The sequence below is a fragment of the Pangasianodon hypophthalmus genome, chromosome 8 (assembly GCF_027358585.1).
Source record: "Pangasianodon hypophthalmus isolate fPanHyp1 chromosome 8, fPanHyp1.pri, whole genome shotgun sequence".
Lineage (NCBI taxonomy): Eukaryota > Metazoa > Chordata > Actinopteri > Siluriformes > Pangasiidae > Pangasianodon > Pangasianodon hypophthalmus.
Window position 1 is genome coordinate 23,475,583 of NC_069717.1, and position 20,290 is coordinate 23,495,872.

At 39.7% G+C, this 20,290-nt stretch overlaps 1 protein-coding gene across 2 annotated transcripts in view; it reads left to right on the plus strand.

Annotated features, from left to right (window-relative positions):
- The first annotated feature begins 8,841 nt into the window (after window positions 1-8,841).
- slc12a5b (solute carrier family 12 member 5b) overlaps window positions 8,842-20,290 on the plus strand; it is a 67,400-nt gene continuing 55,951 nt past the window's right edge. For both annotated transcript variants that reach the window (XM_034306881.2, XM_026925612.3), the window contains exon 1: window positions 8,842-9,149. In XM_034306881.2, coding sequence (XP_034162772.2) covers window positions 9,095-9,149 — 55 coding nt within the window. In that variant the 5' untranslated portion in view covers window positions 8,842-9,094. The remainder of the gene's footprint in view (window positions 9,150-20,290) is intronic.

Genomic DNA, 20,290 nt, shown 5'->3' on the forward strand with positions numbered 1-20,290 from the left:
GCCTTCTTTGGAACATGATAAGCTACATTTTTCTTATTAATTTCAAGAGAGAAAAAAGACAGTCTGTTGAGGATATACATATATATGTATGTATGTATGTATGTGTAAGGACCAACGAATGGACTTGATTTGATGGAATATAGGACGTTCACACCCGTAGCCATGTGCATTCTCTCATGACTGATTCTGAGCTTCATTTAGCCTGAGCTTTTTTTTTTAAACGCACTGCATCACTTGGTCACACCATAACACTGTGGTTCATTCTGGGCTTTCTACTGGCAGCTCCTGCTGGGAAATGACAGACAGATGGTTTAGAAACCCAGGGAGAAGGAGAGACATAGACCGTCCTTGACTTTATCCTGGGGAGCCATTAGGACAGGCACAATTTCTCCCACATCTTTTAAATTGTTTACGCAGTGCTCCTCTTCTTCTTTTCTTCTTTCTGACTGTCATAAATTTCAGAGTTACAAACTTAGGCGCCAATAAAGGGTCGCAGGTGGAGGTTAGAAAATGTCAATATGTTCAGCTCAGTATCTCTTACACTACAAGCAAAATTCCAACATGAACACAAAAACATTTCCTGCAAACAAAAACCACTTTGACATTACTTACAGAAAGTTCAGCCAAAATTTGCATATGAGCGAGAAATAGAAAAGGGCAAAACAATGTAGCACTAAGATGGTAGATTTACAATGGCATTTCAACAGGGATTAATTATTCTGTTATTCGAGGGAAGTGTAGGCTGTTCTGGGTGGCTGTTTCTTCCTAACTTAAAACTTACTGCTCTCTTTTCCTGCACAATAGACAACCCCAGAGACACAAGTACATATATTATCTTTTTACACACCGGCTAAGGTTATGCAACTACCAGTGTCGAACACTGAGCACTAAACTGCTGTGAAGAAAACAAAGAAGCACAAAAATAGAAGAGAAGAAAGGAAAAAAGCAAGCAGGAAACTAATTAAACAAGGAAAGGCTATGAGAATAAAATGCATTCACACAGAATATTGTAGATAAAAGAAGGTGTGTTGAAATCTTGACCATTAAGGAAGGGTTGAGATTGACACAAATAGTTAAAATCCCTTTGTTAAAAGACAAAGCATCTAAAGAATTCATAAGCATACTGTGATCTGCCACAAACCTAGCATAAAACACAAGAACATATGTTTTTTTTCTATGTAGTGCTGGATTAATAACCCAACACGCAGTATGAGATTTTTAACTTCTAATGTGATCTCAGTGACTCGGACTGTGGCGTGGTTGTTTTTGGCAGTTTGGCTGGTTTGAGTATTTCAGAAACTGCTAAAAAACAAAACTCGACCAGTGAGCAGCAGTTCTGCAGGCAGAAATGCCTTGTTGATAAGAGAGGTCAGAGAAGAAGGTCAGCTGGTTTGAGCTGACAGGAAGGCTACTGTACCCCAAATATCCACACTTTACAATTTTGGTGAGTAGAAACGCATCTCAGAATACACAGTCTTGAGGCGGATGGAGTACAAGAGCAGAAGACCACTTCGGATTCCACTCCTGTCAGCCAAGAATGACAGGCTGTAGGATTGTACAGTCTGGGCTAGAAAGAAATTGGCCACAGTCTCTATTTCAGCCCATTCTGTGTGTATTTACTTACAACCATTGGTGGTGCTGTTGTTATTAGTTCCACAAAAGTAAAAAAAAAAAAAGAATCCATTTTAAGCCATTTGTTAACAGGAAATAATCCCCAAATTTTTTCCTTTAGTTTTATGTTTAGTTTTTATAGTTTTCCTTGAAATCAGCCTTGGTGATACACCATCTATGCCTATTTGTCCAGTGTGTGTGTCCTGACGAAAAAAAAAAAGACAAGAAAAAAAGACAACAAAATCTGATGTTAAAAGTGAGATGCTCTTCATTTTCAAATTCTGTTAAAACTCATGCAGTGTATGGCCAGATGGAGGCAGATTATAATGTAAATTTCGCTCTAATGATTCTCTAAATTCTCTTCTGCCAGTAATTCAGTAAAAATGTGTGACATCTGCCGCTGTCATTCCATAACTGTTCAGATGGCCATCATTACCGGGACAGCAGAGGAAACCAAGCCAAAGTCCAGTTGTTTGCTCCTGACTAACATCAAATAAATTACAAACAAGAGCACTCTGTGAATGACATTCCATGTAGAGATCCATTTTAAATATCACTACTGGCTAATCTCTGGTAGACATGAGTTTGTAATCCCACCACATAGCTTGCCCATTTAGGTCTTTTCAATATCAACATACTTTGTAATCCCAATTTATAAACCATGCCACCAAGACCAACAATCGTTTAATCAGTCATTATGGAATCTTCCATGTACTAAAGGGTTTGGTGTCACAGTGTGAAATATGATTACTGATTCCTTCCCTTTCAAACAGCTGCAATAATAATAAAGAAAGAAATATGTCACATCTTGCTGGCCTTAATCTGTGGATTAGGCTATTGATAGAACCCTGTGATGATTGTGTGTGTGTGTGTGTGTGAGGGGGGAGTTACCCTTGGTTTAAGCTCGAGTAAAGCTGCTTGGCTAAGATGAAAATGGCATTCGGAAAGTCTGCCAATCATGACAGACCTCAACTGTCACTAGTAGAGCTCAGGGATGGCCAGATGTGGGCTGTGCCTTTTGTATTTGCATGTTAGAGGACACGTGTATATGCATGCAGCTCAGATCAATTCCACTAAAATCCTCGTAATATATTAAGCAGCCTTTTCATCTGTACAGGCCTTTGTAATGGCCTCTGTGTAATATATAAAGAAATCAAACTCTAATCAACAAAGTATGTCAACGTTTGGTATCATAAAGTATTTCCTGCTTGGCGCACAAATATACTATATACATTCACCTGTACACCTGCTCATTCCTGCAATTACCCAATCACATAACAGCAGCGCAATATATAAAATCATGCAGATGCAGTTCAAGAGCTTCTGTTAATGTTCACATCAAACATCAGAATAGGAAAAAAGTGACTGCAGTGACCATGGCACTGTGGTTGGTGCTGGATTGGCTGGTTTGAGTATTTCAGAATCTGTTGATCTCCTAGGATTTTCATGCACAACAGTCTCTAGAGGTTTTGTTGCAAGAAACAACAACAACAAAAATTCTGAGTGTCAGTGCTGCAGGTGCAAACACCTTGTTGATGAGAAGTCAGAGGAGAAGGTCAGCTGGTTTGATCTGACAAGAAAGGCTGTGGTAACTTAAATAACCACTCTTTACAACCATGGTGAGCAGAAAAGCATCTCAGAGTGCACAACCTTTAGGAGGAGGAGGTTGGGCTACAACAGCAGAAGACCACATGGGGGATGAACCTTGATTTTTGCTGTGAAATGCAGATGGTACTGTCAGAATTTGGCATCAAGTACATCAATTTATGATTCCCAACCTGCATTGGGTCAACAGATCAGGCTGATGGTGGTGGTGTAGTGGTGTGGGGAATATTTTCTTGCCAAACAATGGGCCCCTTATTGCCAATCGAGCATCATTTGAATGCCACAGCCTGTCTGAGTATTGTTGCTGACATGATGCCTTCATTTATGGCCACCAATTACCCCTCTTATATTGGCTATTTCCAGCATGATAATGCACCATGTTGCAAAGCACAAGTCATCTCAAACTGGTTCCATGAACAAGACAGTGAGTTCAGTGTACTTCAGTAGCTTCCCCAAAGGGATGTATCTCAAAGGAACACCTTGTGGAATCCGTGCCATGAAGAATTGAAGATGCTCTGAAAGGGGTGGGGTGGGTGCATATATCAGTATATATTATTTACAGTTTATTATTCATTTAGTAGATGCTTTTATTCTGGAAGTGAGGCAAGCATAGAGCTGAGCAGGTGAGAGTTAAGGTTAAGGATTTAAGGAGAGTTAAGTCCTTTTCATTAGTTCTAGTTTTCTAAAGGGGCTCTATTCAGAATCCCTTCTGAAAAGGAAGCCCTGTTGTATGGTTCCCCCAGTTTTTTTTTTTTTTTTCCTTTGCTGTCAAATGTAATATAATGCAATATAAAAGCAAAAGACAATTTAAATTTTTTTTTAAAAAGGCAAATATGATGTTCTATGAATGATAATATGGCCAGCATTAAAATAACATCTAATAGGAGTCTATTATTTTATCAGTATATTATGCATGAATAGTGGTGTTTGTAATTATCATATTAATCTCTGCATATTTGGGTTTAATTTAACAATGTGTCTTCCACCCTCATTAATTGTAAATAATTCATTTTTATTATATAGTCAAGTTTTTAACTTTGTAATCATGCTGTGTCTTCCCACTAGCAATCACGCTGTTATCTAGCTCTTTCATTCAAACCACATAAAATTCATGATTCTGCTGTTTCTCTTCCTGTAATTTGTACTTTTTTTGCAATTGTATTTCATGTATGCCTTCTCAATTACTGCTGATAATGTGTTAAGATAATTTTTAAGCAGGCTTTAAAATATTAGCCTCAGTGCACTTGAAATCTAGGAGGCATTTCACCAAGTGTAATCACTTGACGTGACTGTCAACGATACACTGTGTGAATCTGCATTTTGAGCTAGAAAGAAATCAGCTGCAGCCTCTATCATTGCCTGCATTTTTAATTAAAAACCTCTGGTGGTAATGTTGTTCTTGCTTCAGTCTTAAACAAAAACATGCAGAAACATGCTCCATACGTGATGCCTTTTGTTCTGTGCCAGCAGACTTAAACACACACACACACACACATCTATATATGCTGCATGTGAGACCATATCCATATTGCTTGGTGCCATGGTTCAGTAAACAGGGCATTGCAGTATACTCATTTTCACATCAGTACCCTTTCAGTGCTAAATAACTGCCTTATGAGAATTGACATTTTGGATTTTCATGAGTGGACCATTCTAACAAGTCTCACTTATCAAGTGGCCTCAAGTGCCATAACCAAAGGATATGCTAGACATTAACTGCATGGGTTCTATATGGGTGAGAAACAGTTCTGAGATATGAGGCATTAATTTTTTGGAGCTGGCAGAACACAGGTAGTGCACTCCACAGGTACAATTATTTAGGATATTTAGAAGAAAAATATGGGGTGACATAGTGGTGCAGTGGGTACCATTGATACCTCAAAACTCCATCGTCAGCAGTGTGGTCCTGAGCTTGGCTTACTGACTGTGTGTACTTTCTGTGTATGTTGTCCCCGTGTCTGTGTGGACTTCCCCCAAGTTTCCTCCCACCACCCAAAAATATGCTGGTGGCTGTATTGGCTACTCTAAGTTGCCACTAGGTGTGAATGTGTGAGTGCATGGTGCCCTGCAATGGACTGGTTTTCCAACCAGGATGTATTTCTGCCTTATGCCCAGTGTTCTTTTGATTGGCTCCATATCCACTGCAACACCGAACAGGACAAAGTGCTTACTGACGGTGAATAAATGAAAAAAACAGATAAATGAATTTGTGGCCAGTGTCGAGTTTGATTAAACATACCCGAATATAAATTATTAAGTTAAAAAAACATAGGAAATAGACTTTGATTAGTCATACTCTGTCTCATCACCTATTCATCTAGGGTCTGAGAACCTTGTGATAACAACGTTAAACCCTGCAGAGCCCCATGCACACACACACACACACACACACACTCTCTCTCTCTCTCTCTCTCTCACAGGCATTCATTCACACAGAGCAATATATTATAGCCCATCCACCTACTGGCAAGTCTTTGGGGGGTGGGAGGAAACAAGGAGAACATGAGAAACACCACAGTAACCTGAGCTCAGGCTTGAACCCTGGAGCTTGAAACAGGATGTTTTTCTGTAAAAAGCAAGTGACCCTGTTTTAAGAAACTAATGTATTTGAAGAGCCCATAACCAATATGACTACAGCATAATATTAGTAGGCAGCTTTTCAGCTTTTAGACTGAGGAGAAAAGGTTGAGTGAGATTGAAAAAAATCAGGGTAACAACCAGCACCACCTGAAATCTATTACAGATCTAGAACTCATCTTTTTTTTGTAGGGCTGCATCTGATGTCTGCCCTCTGCCCACCATCTTGCCCTCTGCAATCTAATTCCCAGCCTCTTCTTCCCATTAGGTGTTCCTTTTTCTCACCTCCTCCTTCCATCCCTATTTCACTCTAAGTGCATTCTATTTATGGGACTCTCATTCCTGGGCTTGTTTCTTCTCTGACATCTGCCCTCCCTGCAGTGAGCATTTTTTCCCTTATGCTCCGTGTTATATTTATAGAAAGCTCTTAGTTTATTGAGGGGTTCTGGGTTCATCATGAAGCACATGGGGCAGATCTTCCTTGAAGACTGAGAGAGTGGATCGCACCATTCCATAAGATCCAGCATCACTCCAATCATAAAGCATCACTCCACCTTAAGGTTCAAATGCTCCATACTAGGTATGGAGGATGGATGGATGACTAGATGGATCATGCTATAAGGCCAGGACATGAGAAGAGCTACCTAGAGAAGTACTTGAATGAGAATGGCAAATAACACGAATTCAGTGTGGTCAAAAAAACTCATTGAGTTCTTTGCGAGTGTGCTCTGTAAACATAGTGAATAGATGAGAAACCTAGCAAAGTCTCAGTCAATGCTCAGATCTGATTAACAGTGAGAAAATTTTCACATTCACACAGCAAAAATGCAGAAGCATTATGCTCTATAGTTGTTGTTTAAGTGTGCTGACAATATGGTTTATGCAAAAAATGTTTATCACGTCATTGTTGCGTGTAATGAAGAGAATACCTGCTGTGTGTGTTGAAGAGAATAACTTTTGCTCCATCCGACACATGTAGCCACCCACTGTGTCTTTACTGTCACTCCATCAGTTTTGGACAAAACAACAGAGCGACATGGAAGCAAGGTCCTCCTTCCTACCCGGAGAGCAGGGATGGTTAATGCTCTTTTCGAATTCCAGTCACAGATATAATCAGGAAAAAGCTTAGACAGAATGAAACCGTAGATAGTTGTGCCATTCTGGAAACTATGTTTTGTCTACAGCAGCAGACTATCAGGATGGTTGTAGTATGTTCAGAATTAATAGATGTATGATACTTTGGATGGAGGGATGAGGGAAGTAGAATGAATGGATAAAAGTTACCCAAGACGGATGGAGGAATGGAGGATGACTAGGATGAAATAAGGGATGATTCCAGAAAGGATGAATGAATGGATGGATGGATGGATGGATAGGTGGATAATGCTCTAGGTGAATGGATGGAGGATACTCAAGACAGATGGATATTGAATGGATGAAGGTGGCTCAGGACGGGTGATTCGTAGGATGGATAAAGGGGTAAATGAATGCAGAATAGATAGAGGATGCTCAAGGTGGATAGAAGATGTTTAGGCTTTATGGAGGAATAGCAAGTGCTTAGAATGGATGGAATGCAAGCTATGAATAGAAAAACAGAAAGGTAGGATGGATGACAAACACATGATAGATGGATGGATGGATGGATGGATGCATGATGGTTGGAAGACAATGCTCAGGATGCACAGCGTGGAGAGGGTATATGTAGGATGTTCAGGATGGATAGAGGACCAGCAGATACTCAGGATGGATGGCTGTCCAGGATTGATGGATGAAAAACAGATGCTAATAATGGATGTACAGGGCAGATGGAGGAAGAGCAGATGCCCAGGATGCATAGATGGATGTTGGGAGCAGATGGATGAATAGCAGATGCTCAGGATGGATGGATTGATCAATGTTCAGGATGGTTGAAGGAATAAGAGATGCTCAGCATGGTTGTTAGTGGATGGATGGATGTTCAGAATGAATGGAGAATAACAAATGCTCTGGATGGCTGGGTGGATGCTCAGGTTGGATGGAGGAATTGCAGATACACATGCAAGATGGCTGGATGGATGGATAGAGGAATAGCACATGCTCATGATGGATGGATGAATATTCAGGATGGATGGAAGAATAGCGGATGCTCAAGATGAATGGATGGATCATGCTCAGAATGATGGAATGGATGATGGAATGGATGATCAGCATGAATAAAGGAATAGCAGATGCTCAAGATGGATGGATGGATGATGCACAAAATAGATGGATGGATGGATGTTCAGAGAGGATGGAAGAATAGCAGATGCTCAGGATGGAGGGATGGGTGGAGCATGATGCTCAGTATAGACAGAGAAATAGCAGATGCTTAGGACGAATGGATGAATGACTGATGCTCAGAATCAAGGGATAAATAGATGGATGGATAATCAGGGTGGAGGGTGGAGGATACCCAGGATGTATGTATGTATGACAGATGAATGAATGGATATTACATAGATGAAGGATTCCCAGAATGGATGGATAAAGATTGAATAAATAGATGGAGGATGTTCAGGACGGATACATGGTTGAAGGATTCTTCAGTGCTTTCATGCTGTTTCTCTCTGCATGATTAGTAACTAACACTCCATATTACAGACCACATTATAGCAGAATTCCGCTGTAATGTCATTCATGTCTCATCCATATCGGACCTAAATGTTGACATAAGAAGCACAATGGTAAAGACACTGAAACACCTTATTTCTTCTTCTAAAGAGGAATTCTCTTCATTTCTTGTGCATCAATGAACCTGTCTTTCCCTTTCTTCAAGATTTCTGGTGTGTGGATTAGATCAGGGACGTGAGATGGGAAGAAGAAAGCAGAGGTAATTCATCATTTATAAATAATGCATTTATTTTAGAGATGTAGACTGACTTTTCAGAGAGATATGTGTGAGAAAAGCCATGCTCTTAAGCATTCCATCATGTACTCCCCTGCAGGCTCTCTCTCTCTCTCTCACACACACACACACACACACACACACACCCCTCCTCCTGTAGAGAGAGAGAGCGAGAGAGAGGTGCAACATGCAATGCAACATCAAGAAGGCTGCTTTATTGCTCTTTTTCTTTAGGAGAGAGCGAGAGAGTTAATGCTGCACTCTTTCTTTCCTCCTCCTCCTTGCACTCTCTCTCTCTCTCTCTCTCTGCTGTGTGTGTTTTTTTCCTCCTTGCTGGACAGAGCAGCAGCAGCAGCAGCAGCAGCAGCGGAGGCAGCGGAGGCAGCGGCAGTGCACCAGCAGTGATAGTGGGAGCTCTGGTCCTCTCTCTCCCAGAAGATGCTCAACAACCTAACCGACTGCGAGGAGGGGGATGGGGGCACCAACAGCCAGGGTGAGTGGCAACTGCGTGTATGTGTGTGTGTGTGTGAGCTTTCGTGAAACAGCTGACCTGTGCTGACAAGGGGGTTTGGTATTTGATAAAGCTTGAAATAAACGTGTATCCTGCAGTGATACCTGGTGCTGGTGCAAATGTGTGACGTTGTTCCTGATACCTGTCCAGTGTGCTTGTGTGTAACCTGGTACCTGTACAGTAAGTGTGTTCGTGCGTGTGCATGAAGTAACCAGGGCGACAGTGACATATTAAATGAGATATGAGAATGGAATGAGTGTGTGTGTGTGTGTGAGAGAGAGAGAGAGAGAGAGAGAGAGAGAGGTGAGAGAGTTTTGGCACAAGCTCACACTGCAAGGTTGCTGTGAGGAGAATGATAATGTTTTCTGCCTCTGACTGAGGAAGGACAGGCAGTACGGCACTTCCAGTGAGTGCATGATGCGTTATGGATGGACGTGTGACAGAAGTCCCACACAGGCATAGTCTCAACAACCTGCATCAGTCTTCTTTCACTCTGCTCCTCACCCATCATCTCCCTCTTTTAATCCTACCTTTCATACTGAGGTGACTGAGGTGTGTGTTGCTGCGAGCTTCCGCTGCAGTGTGTTTGGTGTATCTGCTGCGGAATGTGTTGTGTCTAGAGCTCCGACGTGTTTCTGACATTCGTCTATCTCATATGCAGGAGCACATGTTTTCTTTTTGGTGAGGCTTTAAGGAGAGACAGTAAGATGAAAGAGAGCGATGTCAGATTGCTTTATTTCAGTACAGGCTGGTGGACCTTTCCTGGACCCTCTGCAGTACGTAGCGCAGGAGCACGGACCTGTCTGTGTGCAGCTCTGATGAGCAGGGGATGAGGAGATGATAGGCAGGAACAGATAAGAGCAAGACAACAAGAAGTTCAGATGGAAAGAGCTGAGCTGCATAAAATGATGTACATAAAGGTCATTTTTCTAGCAAGATATTTATATGCAGAATTTTAGGATTCAGGATCCACACACATGAAGCACTACAATGAAATTCTTTGATGTCTGTAAGTGCGTGCTATACTATTATAGGGAAATTAAAAATCCAAATCCAAAAATACCGTTGCTGCCTCATCTAAATTAACATATGTCCATGCTCTATTAGTCATCAAAAAAATCTATTTTTAAAATCTTGATCTGAATATTGAATTTACTAGTGTTCATCTAATCTCAAGGTCTGCTCTGCTTTAGAGGAGCACTGCAGGTCTTCTCTGTCTGGATGTGGCCTGTGCTAGAAGTGCTGCAGTGCTTAAGCTTTATCCTCCTTTTATCTCCATATTAAACCTCACACTGATTCTAATATACAAGATTGACGTACAGAGAATTAAATGGTCTTGGTTTTAAATATTTCAGTGATCTTATTCTAGGATATTAGTATATCATACTAATAATTGTACTGATAGGAGCACTTTTTCCTATATAGCCAAAAAAACTGCAGTGCTTTTATCGTTTTTATATACATTAATTATTTTTAACATTATTTTCTGATTTCATGACCTATATATATAATTTCATTCATTTAATTTTACAGTTTTCTTATTTGTTATTTTAAGCACTGAAAATGATTTCGCTTTTGCTCCGGAGTCCAGTGATGACTGGCTTTTAGATCTCACTGTCGCTCCCTCTTTTTTTATGGGGAATTGGGACAGTGCTGCAATGCTGCTACCCATTTGGTCACCAAGCTTAGGGATTTGTTCACTAAAGCTGTGCCAAAACAGTTACTGTGTTGTCTCTTTCATTCTCTATCAGACTACATTCACATTAGGAGATGAGATCATTATATACAAAAGAGATGTTAGATCCCCTTAAAAGCTTCTTAACATGCATGCTATTACCATCATTTCATCTTTGCCATCAGACAATAATAAATGCCATTGAATACGCATTTAGAACTGAAGGACAAAATTCTCTAAAATCCTACCGTGTAGGATAACTCTATTACAGCATGTTAACAAAATGTCACAGCTATTGTGTCTTGTCTATTGAAAATGGATTCAGGTTTGTTACTTGACATTTTACTCTCAATCACAAACACTTCCAAGTCTTTCCAATCACTGAAAAGTCCAAATCAGAGCATCTCTCTATATATATTGCATCTATCTATCTCTACTATACTGTAATGTTGGGGATATGTCTGAGTTTTCCTGAAAAACTTGCCAAATATCTGGACAAATATCTGAAGAGATATGTTAGGATATGTGATATGCAGGATGTAATTATATAGCGTAGCAACAGATTTTTTTTCTAATTAACAAATGATAACAAAATCATAGAAATTAGGAGTGTAAATGCAGTACCACTATCTGTAACTGTTTAGTGCTTCAGATATCCATATACAGTATGTATCTTTATCTGTAACTGTATTCAGATTTAAACTTGAACTGGGTATGGCCTAAACTGGAAAGGTGTTAAACCCTTAATTGAACCCTTCCCACTATGCCACAGAAACACTGGGAAATCCTAGAGGTGGAAATACCACCACTGACAGCATGCTGTGTAAATTCTGGCTCTGACAGTTCCTCAACCTCAGCTACATCACTTGAGTGCATAAGTGGTCTCAACTAAAGATGTGTGAAGGACTGTTCTTTTAAATCCCGCTCATGCATTTGTTATTCTTGTTTGTACCTGCCTGCGATATTTTCCAATAAATTATGGTTCTGTTTCATAAAAAATATAAACAAACTAGTAGCATGAGCCTGACCAGGCAATTGTTAAGGATTAATGAATGAAGCTGTAACTGCATATCTGACCACTCAGTCGCATCTGCATGAATGTAAAAAACACCCACTCGCGCATCTTTTCTGTTGTGTCCCATGGGAGCCCAGTCCCAATGCACACCTCTAGTCTCAACCAGATGCCCTACGAATCTTTCTGGCAAGTGTGCCTCCTACTTGTATTTGTATTCAGTTGCATCCTCGATAGAAATAAAGCTGTGATTGAACTGCAGAGATCTTGCAGTCAAACATCATCCTGATTTTTTGGGATTGAGTTTCAAGGAAGAACCTCCAGAACCTGGAAATTTACTAAGTAATGTCACATGGTTTAGGAACATAAACATTACAAATCAATGAGCAGAGTGTGAGCAGTTACTGGCTAACATAACGAGCACACACATATTTTAGCACATACTTCAAACTGTCTGACACTCAAGCATGCCAAATTATGCCTTTGCCAGACTGCTTTTTGGCTGAAGGTCCTCCTCCTGCTGGGATGGAGATCTTTCTGATTTTTTACCACCTCTTGACATTTAGCTGTAGATGAAGTTCTGGATTAGGTAGAATAATAAATGGAGGGAAAGTGATGATTGACTTCAGAAGTGGAGCAGTGACATATAGCAGTTTTACCTTTGAATGGGATAAAAGAGCAGTACCACACCACACACTAATCACAGTCATACTCCATGGCAGGGGCCAGAACATGTGCAGGCACACTTTTACATTCAATCATTTTCCTGAAGCTTTTGTGCAAATCGACTTGTAAGTGAAGAAAATTAATAATTAATAATACTCTTGCTCAAAGGCATAATCGTGGCTCTATGACATTCATGAGATTTGAACTGATAATCTTACCATTGAGCCACCACTAATAAAGTTTTTTCCAACCTCTATTACAGAAAACTAAAAAAAAAAATTAAAAAAAGGAAACTAGGAAAGCAAAACAACAACAACAAAAAAAAATAACAGTACATCCAAAATGACAAATCTTTACTGAGAAAATTTCAAGGAGCATTTTACACGGCCCAGTGTGTATAGAAAAAAAAACAATCAGTAATGGCCTAATGGTTTCTATTACATATCTAATGATTTAACTATTAATGAAAGTCATTAGGTTAAATACAGTGTTCTACACTGCATTACAAAGAACATTAATTTTCTGTAACCACTTCACCCTGATCAGGGTCCAGCAGAGCCTATCCCAGAAACACTAGTTGCCAAGTACCACCAAGATGTCACTGTTAGGCCTTTGAGCAAGACCTTTAACCTTCATTTGGTCAGCTCAGTTGTAATTCACTTTAAAATAAAACTGTCTGGAAATGAATAAATGTTAATGCAAATGTAGGCGCAAGAATAGAAATACACTCTGAATGGGCCACTATGCGGTCACAGCGCAACACTCATACACACAGTTCTCAATTTAGAGTTGCCAAACCATTTACAGATATGTTTTTGTGGGTAGGAGTAAATTGGGGAACCCAGAGGAAAACCCACAGGGGAAGAATATGTGAAATTCCAGTAGCACAAGCTCTGGATTAAACTGTGGACGCTGCACTACCCCCAGTGCCGCCAAGCTACCTTACAAAGAAGAGTTACTAGAAGATGTCATTTGTACCAGAAAACCTGCACTAGTATCCATCTCTCCGCTTCACATTAGAAGACTTTGGTAAAAACACAGATGCAGGATGGCTCCAGCAAATTCCACCAGCTCTCTTTGCTCATGGGGGTGTAGTCAGTGAACGGTAACAATAAATCTCTGCCATCTATGCAACACTAGGAAGTCTCACCAGCCAGCTTAACAAATGATGAATTCCAGTACTGTCATGTTGGTGCCCATGTCAGGTAACAAGCTTTTCCTGACAAGTATGACATGCCCAGGTTTCCGACTACAGTGCTCACTGTACTTCTCCTCTCAAGATTTCAAGTTTGATAAAGACAGCGTAGCCCAGATCATCTCACGGCTCACTGTGAAAGCACTTGAATGGGCCACTGATGTCTGGATTAATGAGGGTGACATTGTGCAGTCATATGACAGGTTCACTGACCTGTGTTTCATCACCCTCCCAATGTTCACCTGCTTCCTTGGAGTTTTGCACCTTAGTTGATGGAAGCAGGATGTCTCAGCTTTCACTCTTTGCTGTATTTCTTCATGGGGCTAAAAAGATTACCTAGTTGGCTTGACCCAGGCTCATATATGACCTTCATGTTGCTATCCATGCATTACTCATTGTTATATTTACTCACACTCTCCTGGAACCAACTAAATGGTGATGCAGTTCTGTCCTTTCTTCTGTAACTGCCACTGATTCATAGCCTACTGAACATACACAGGGGGTGAAGGTTTCAGCCCTACAATGTATGACCTATGAGAAGCTACCGGAAGCTACTACACCTGTACTACATCTGACTTCTTTATGAATTTCACAGTGTAAATTGTCCTTAAAAACTTAAACATGTCAACTTCAACATGAAACCGCATTCATCACAGAATGTGTCATTGTGTCAAGCACTGTCCTCAGGATATTTGGAAAAATAGTCTATAATTAAAAGGAATGTTTCCTGTTGAAATCAAGGATTTCAGCAGAAATGCAATGCCATGCTATGATCCATGCAGCATCGCTCATCCTTGACATGTTGATGAATGATTTGGCATGTTTGGCATAACTTTTATTCTTTGTTGTGTTGTGTTCCACCACATCAGAACCTCCATCTTAGCAGTAAGGCCTAAAATATGCTTGCCCCACCATTCCGAGTCCATCTTCTATATAGATAATGTGTCTTATGGGCTAATGTGGCTGTATTCTGTATTCTCTGAATTACCCGCAGTGGCAGTTTTTTTTTTTTTTTTAAGATTTGTATTATGCTGTCCAGTAGACAGGTTCTTGTACTGCAGTGTGTATGACCTTCTCCTCACTGAGATAACATTGATTCAGAACATCTTCACTAGTCTTCACTAGAACATTTTATCCAAGTGACAAGCCTCTGGCAAGGGTATATATAATCATATCATCAGGATGGCATATGTCTGGCTCTAGAGGATTTTTGAAGATGAATCCTATCAAAGATACATTCATTCATTCATTCCAACTCATTTTCAATGGTCAAAGGGTTATGGAGGATCCAAAGCCTGTCCCAGGAACAGATGGGAATACACCCTGAATGGGATGCCGGTCCATTGCAAGGGACCACTCACAAACACGTTCACATACACATTCATACCTATGGCCAATCCATCTATTGGCAGGCGTTTGGGAGGAGAGAGGAAACCGGAGAACCCAGAAGGAACCCACATAGGTATAACATTCAAAGCTCCTCACAGACAGTTACCCTAGCTCAGGATTGAACCTGAGTGTTTTGTCATCACGACAGGTGTTGTTCCTGTTAACTGGCAGAGGCAACTGTTGAACAGTACAAATAGACATTGGAGTCATCTGGCTTTACCACATCAGCACTAAGGCCTGGTTTATAACTGACATATGACTTTGCATGCAGAAGCAGTGGCAATACAAGCAGCACTGTTCACCTATAGCTGACCTTGCCTGTGTATCCTATGTACATCTGAGTCATTACAGCAACTAAATGGAGCCAAAAACATCCGTGACCATCAGGTTTCCAAGATGAATTGTAAAATCTAGCGATTTCATGAACAACAATGTTAAACACACTTACAAACTCTGTTTCTCTTTAAAACTTTTCACTATCACTTTGATGAGCTGCATCTCGAATTGAAATCTAGATCCAGAAGACTTGTACACAAGACAGACCTTTTGGTAGATTTGAATTCTACATGAGAGTTTTATTTAAACACTAACAGTAAGGCAGTCATTGACTGCAAAGGATTTTCATCCAAGTATTAAAATTATGGTTATATTTACAATTATGTCACTTTGTCCAAATACCTTTGAGCCCCTGAAAATGGAAGCACTTTGCTTAAAATGGCTGTAGTTCCTAAAAGGTAAATGTCATATTTTTGTGGAACCTCTTAAAATACAGCTGAAAGTCTACACTTCGATCACATCTTGATTGCTTTATTTCAAATCCATTGTGGTGGTGTATAAAGGCAAACTCACAAAAACTCTGTCATTGTCCAAATACTTCCGGACCTGACTGTATATATATATATATATAGTAAATAACTGTCAAGTACAGTATGTAAGTATGTAATTTGAGACACTAGTTGGTATAGTCAGTTGCAGACAACGTGCCACATGGTGCACCACTGCCTCCACTATTTAAATTGGTTTTACACCATGCAGATGCATAGCATTAATTTCTAAGGATGTGCACATGCAGTGCTCCAAACATTGCTTCAAACGACTGCAGGACATGTACAGCAGCCATCTTGCATACGCATAGTTAAAAGCAAGTATAATCCAAGCTTAATGATGTAACTTACGTACTTCTCTTCACTCGCCAAATACAGGTCTTTACCTTCAGCTTTGTGGCTGTGCCTATTATTTTCTAGGGAATTCCATCATACTCTGCTTTGGAGAACACAGTAATACCATCAGCAACAATAACTGAGTTTCTTTTACACCATCATGAACTGCATACGGGATTTTTCTACAGCTATGCGTCACGACTGGCACAGCTGGACCTCATATTATATATATATATATATATATATATATATATATATATATATATATATATATATATATATATATATATATATATATATATATATATATGTGGTGTTTACCCAGAAATTCCAGCACCTTGTTTTCAGTCACTGGAGCAGTACGAGTCAGTGAGATCTATCCTCACACATTGCTGTTGGCCCAACAGGGAAATATCAGATTACAAAGAATTCCCAATTTGCTTGTTTGTGTTCAGTATGCACATGTAGCATAACTACATTCTGTAGCTTAATGCAAGCATCTGCATAGGCTACCAGAATTGTATCAGTCTTTTGCGCACTGAGAGTTACTGGAGGTTTATTTAATCTGAGTCAGCACGTTGGCTACAGATCCAGTGTCCATTATAAAGTTCACTGTGTTTCTCTGCCAGACAATGTTGGTGTTAATTGGAGCAAAACCTATTTTAGATCTGCACATCACTGCGAAGGGTTTTTGGCACAGGTTTTATAGTATGCATTATAAGCAGGACTTTTCTTTTTTTTTTTTTTTTCTCCCCATTTTCTCACCAATTTGATCACCTGCCAATTCCCACGCACCAACCAGCTCTCCACTATCATACAACAGCTTCCAACCAGGGAGAGTAAAGGCTATCCTTCAAGACATGTGAGGCCAGCCAACCGCATCTTTTCGAATTGTTGCTCAGGCTGTATCGCTTTACAAACAAGTCCAATCCATGGAGGCCGCACCTTGCAACTTACAGGACTTTAAGGATCTGCTGTGAACATCTTGGTGCCAGATATCACAGCAGAGGTCTTGTGGAGTCCATGCCTCGATGGGACCTACACATCATTAGGCAGGTGGTTTTAATGTTATGGCTGATCAGTGTATATTGACTGATTAATAAAAAATCATGGATGTCAGGAGTACATTAACATTATTGTTAATTTTGTTTGTGCCAACCAAAAGTGAAACAGTTACATCATCATTTCATCATTAACAACTTTTTCGTTCCCATATGTCACAGTTTATGAAGTGTATCCTTTAATTGCAGGGTTCTCAAAGTGGGATCCATGAAGCATAGCCGGACAGTTAGCTTTTTTTTTTTAACGAAAGCTGTTATATTTATATAAATATAAAGTTTATTTATTAGAAATAAATATAAACCATAAATCAATCCATTACAGAGAGAGCAGTAGGAGGCACATGCTGGGCTAATGACAGCTTCTGGTAGAAACCACTGTTTAGCTGCGTAATGTGTGTGTCATCAGCGAAACACTAGCAGCACATATCCATTACATGAACCCAAACCCAAACAAATGTTTTCTGATAGATGTTATTGGCTCGGTAGCTCGCTATTCAAGTCAGCGATGCGATCAGGAACTGTTTTTGTGGATGTGTGAGACAGTGGGAGAGAGAGACAAACTGCAAATGATTTGTTGGGTAAATTTACAGTGGCTTTGGCAGTCAGATTGCTATCTGTGAGAGGGGAAGACTCTGCATCTGTGCGAATTAACATCTATTGCAGATAAAGCCAGATAACAACAGCTAGTGCGATAGCAAGAAAGCCTGCTCTAGTTGATGAATATCAGCTTTAATTAGAGCAATCCATCACTGCTCTGAATCTAAGATTATGCTGTGTGTGTGTGTGTGTGTGTGTGTGTATGGTGTGTGTGCTGTGTGTGTATGGTGTGTCAGGCTGCCGTGGTTGGTGTGTGCCTGATTCCCTTGTGTGCATTTCACTATAATTACTTTTCTATTATTATTCTGAACACACACACACACACACACACACACACTTTCCTGTTTGTCTGATAGTCTGTTTGCAGTTGTGTCAGCAAAAAGAAATATTAGTGTTGGTGCTTATTTGGTATGAACACGCACACACACACACACGCACACACACACACACACACACACACACACACACACAGTACACTATATTCTACACCTTTCCATGAAGTTAGGGTATTTCCATATCTAACCTAAATCTATGAACTATTTTTGCCTAAATCATCGACTTGTCGTTACATTAATCTTCCTCCAACTTTTCACACTTAGTCTAACTTTAACCTCGTCTCATTTTACAAATGTATTATAATCTCTTTAAATGTCACATTCAGTGTCTTTTTTTTTCTGGAAACATTTTAATACAAGAAATGGATAAAAAGGTAATGTGAATAGAGGGGAATAAGGAACGTAACTGTGAGGATGTGCTTCCATGATAATGGCTTAATTACACTCTTATAGCCATTACATAATACAGTGTTATACATTACACTATAATGTTATAATTATACAGCATAGAGTAGAATTCTATAATTATATGTGTACACTCATTCTTTTATCTCCGTTGAATACATTTGACACTGCTTGTGTTTGTTTTTAAACACGACCTGTCAGAATAGTAATACTCACCCGCAATAGTATTGAAGAGAGTGTTACACTGCAGACAGGATTGTGCTACAAGGACAAGCGTATGCAAATACTTAATAGTCCTTCTCTATGTCATGATCATTCACAAATTAATTAATGTCTACTCCAGATTCTAAACAAAGTTGGTCACATATCCATCGGAGGCTACAAAATAAATTTAGCAGATTGTTATCAAATATCAACTGGCTGCCTTATGAATCAAGATGGTACCATAACGTGTGGAAGCCTCAGTTTTACGCCCCTAGTATTTCCTCTGCATTTTGGCCTCACATCCACACAATATTTTGAGTCACTCAAAAATGAGGATTTTTTTAATTAATGGAGGAAATGTTAAATCTCTGCTTTCACCCGGAAAAACAGCTTTTTGAAAACGTTGACCTCAGCGTCAACCTGCACATGCCCATTGCGGTTTTGCGCATGTTTTTAATGTGCTAGAACCCCATTTATCATGGCTGCTGACCAGGATGTTCCTCTGTGATCTGTAATTACTGATATTGTAATGTGTTTGAAATTACTTTCACTTTTTAAATTAATTAATAGACCCACATCTGGAGGGGCAAGAATATGATGCACTGCACAGTACACTACACTATACTGCGCCTAAATCCACTTCTCTGGTGCTACAAACGTAGATTTTTGGATAAGATTAAGCAGTAGTTCCACCTCATCATCAGTCCACATATATGAATCCTTGTACTTCTCAAATTTTTTGCCATAATGGAGTTTTTCTGTATTTTGCCTTTTCTACCACTCAATACGCCTGCTCTTAACGTTATTCTTAACATTATTTGTTATTTGACATAACAGTTTTTGGTATGCTATCCTTGGGCTTTTTGAATTTTTGGAGATATTTACTGAAATGCCGTTTGTGTGGATGGGATTTTTTTTTTTTTTTTTTTTTTTCAAAATACTACATTTTCAAAAATATCTGTATGCATGTGCACATCACCTGAGAGTGATTGGTAATGGAGACAAATGGACAGCACTGTGGAGCATATGAATGCCTGTTCTCTCAAATATACAATTATTTTGTAGGTTTTTGCCTGAATACCTCAAGAAAATGTGTACTCATTTTTAATGTTTCATGCAGTGGGATGACAGCTGATTGCACTTGCCAGTAGAAATCATTTACCACCAGCTTGCTTGACAAAGAGGTCGTGACATTTTTAAGCCACTGTGATAAATGAGTCACTTTTGGTATGAATGGTAGATAGAGCGGCCTTTATGCTATTAGTCATAAACAGGAAGAGGAATGACCCTGGACGCTGGCAATATAGAGAACGCACACTGATTTTGCCAACATGTTGTCATATCTGATCATCACATAACATTTACTGTATATTCACTCTTCTGGCAGGTATTTTTATACCACTGAATTTACAGGTACAACATAA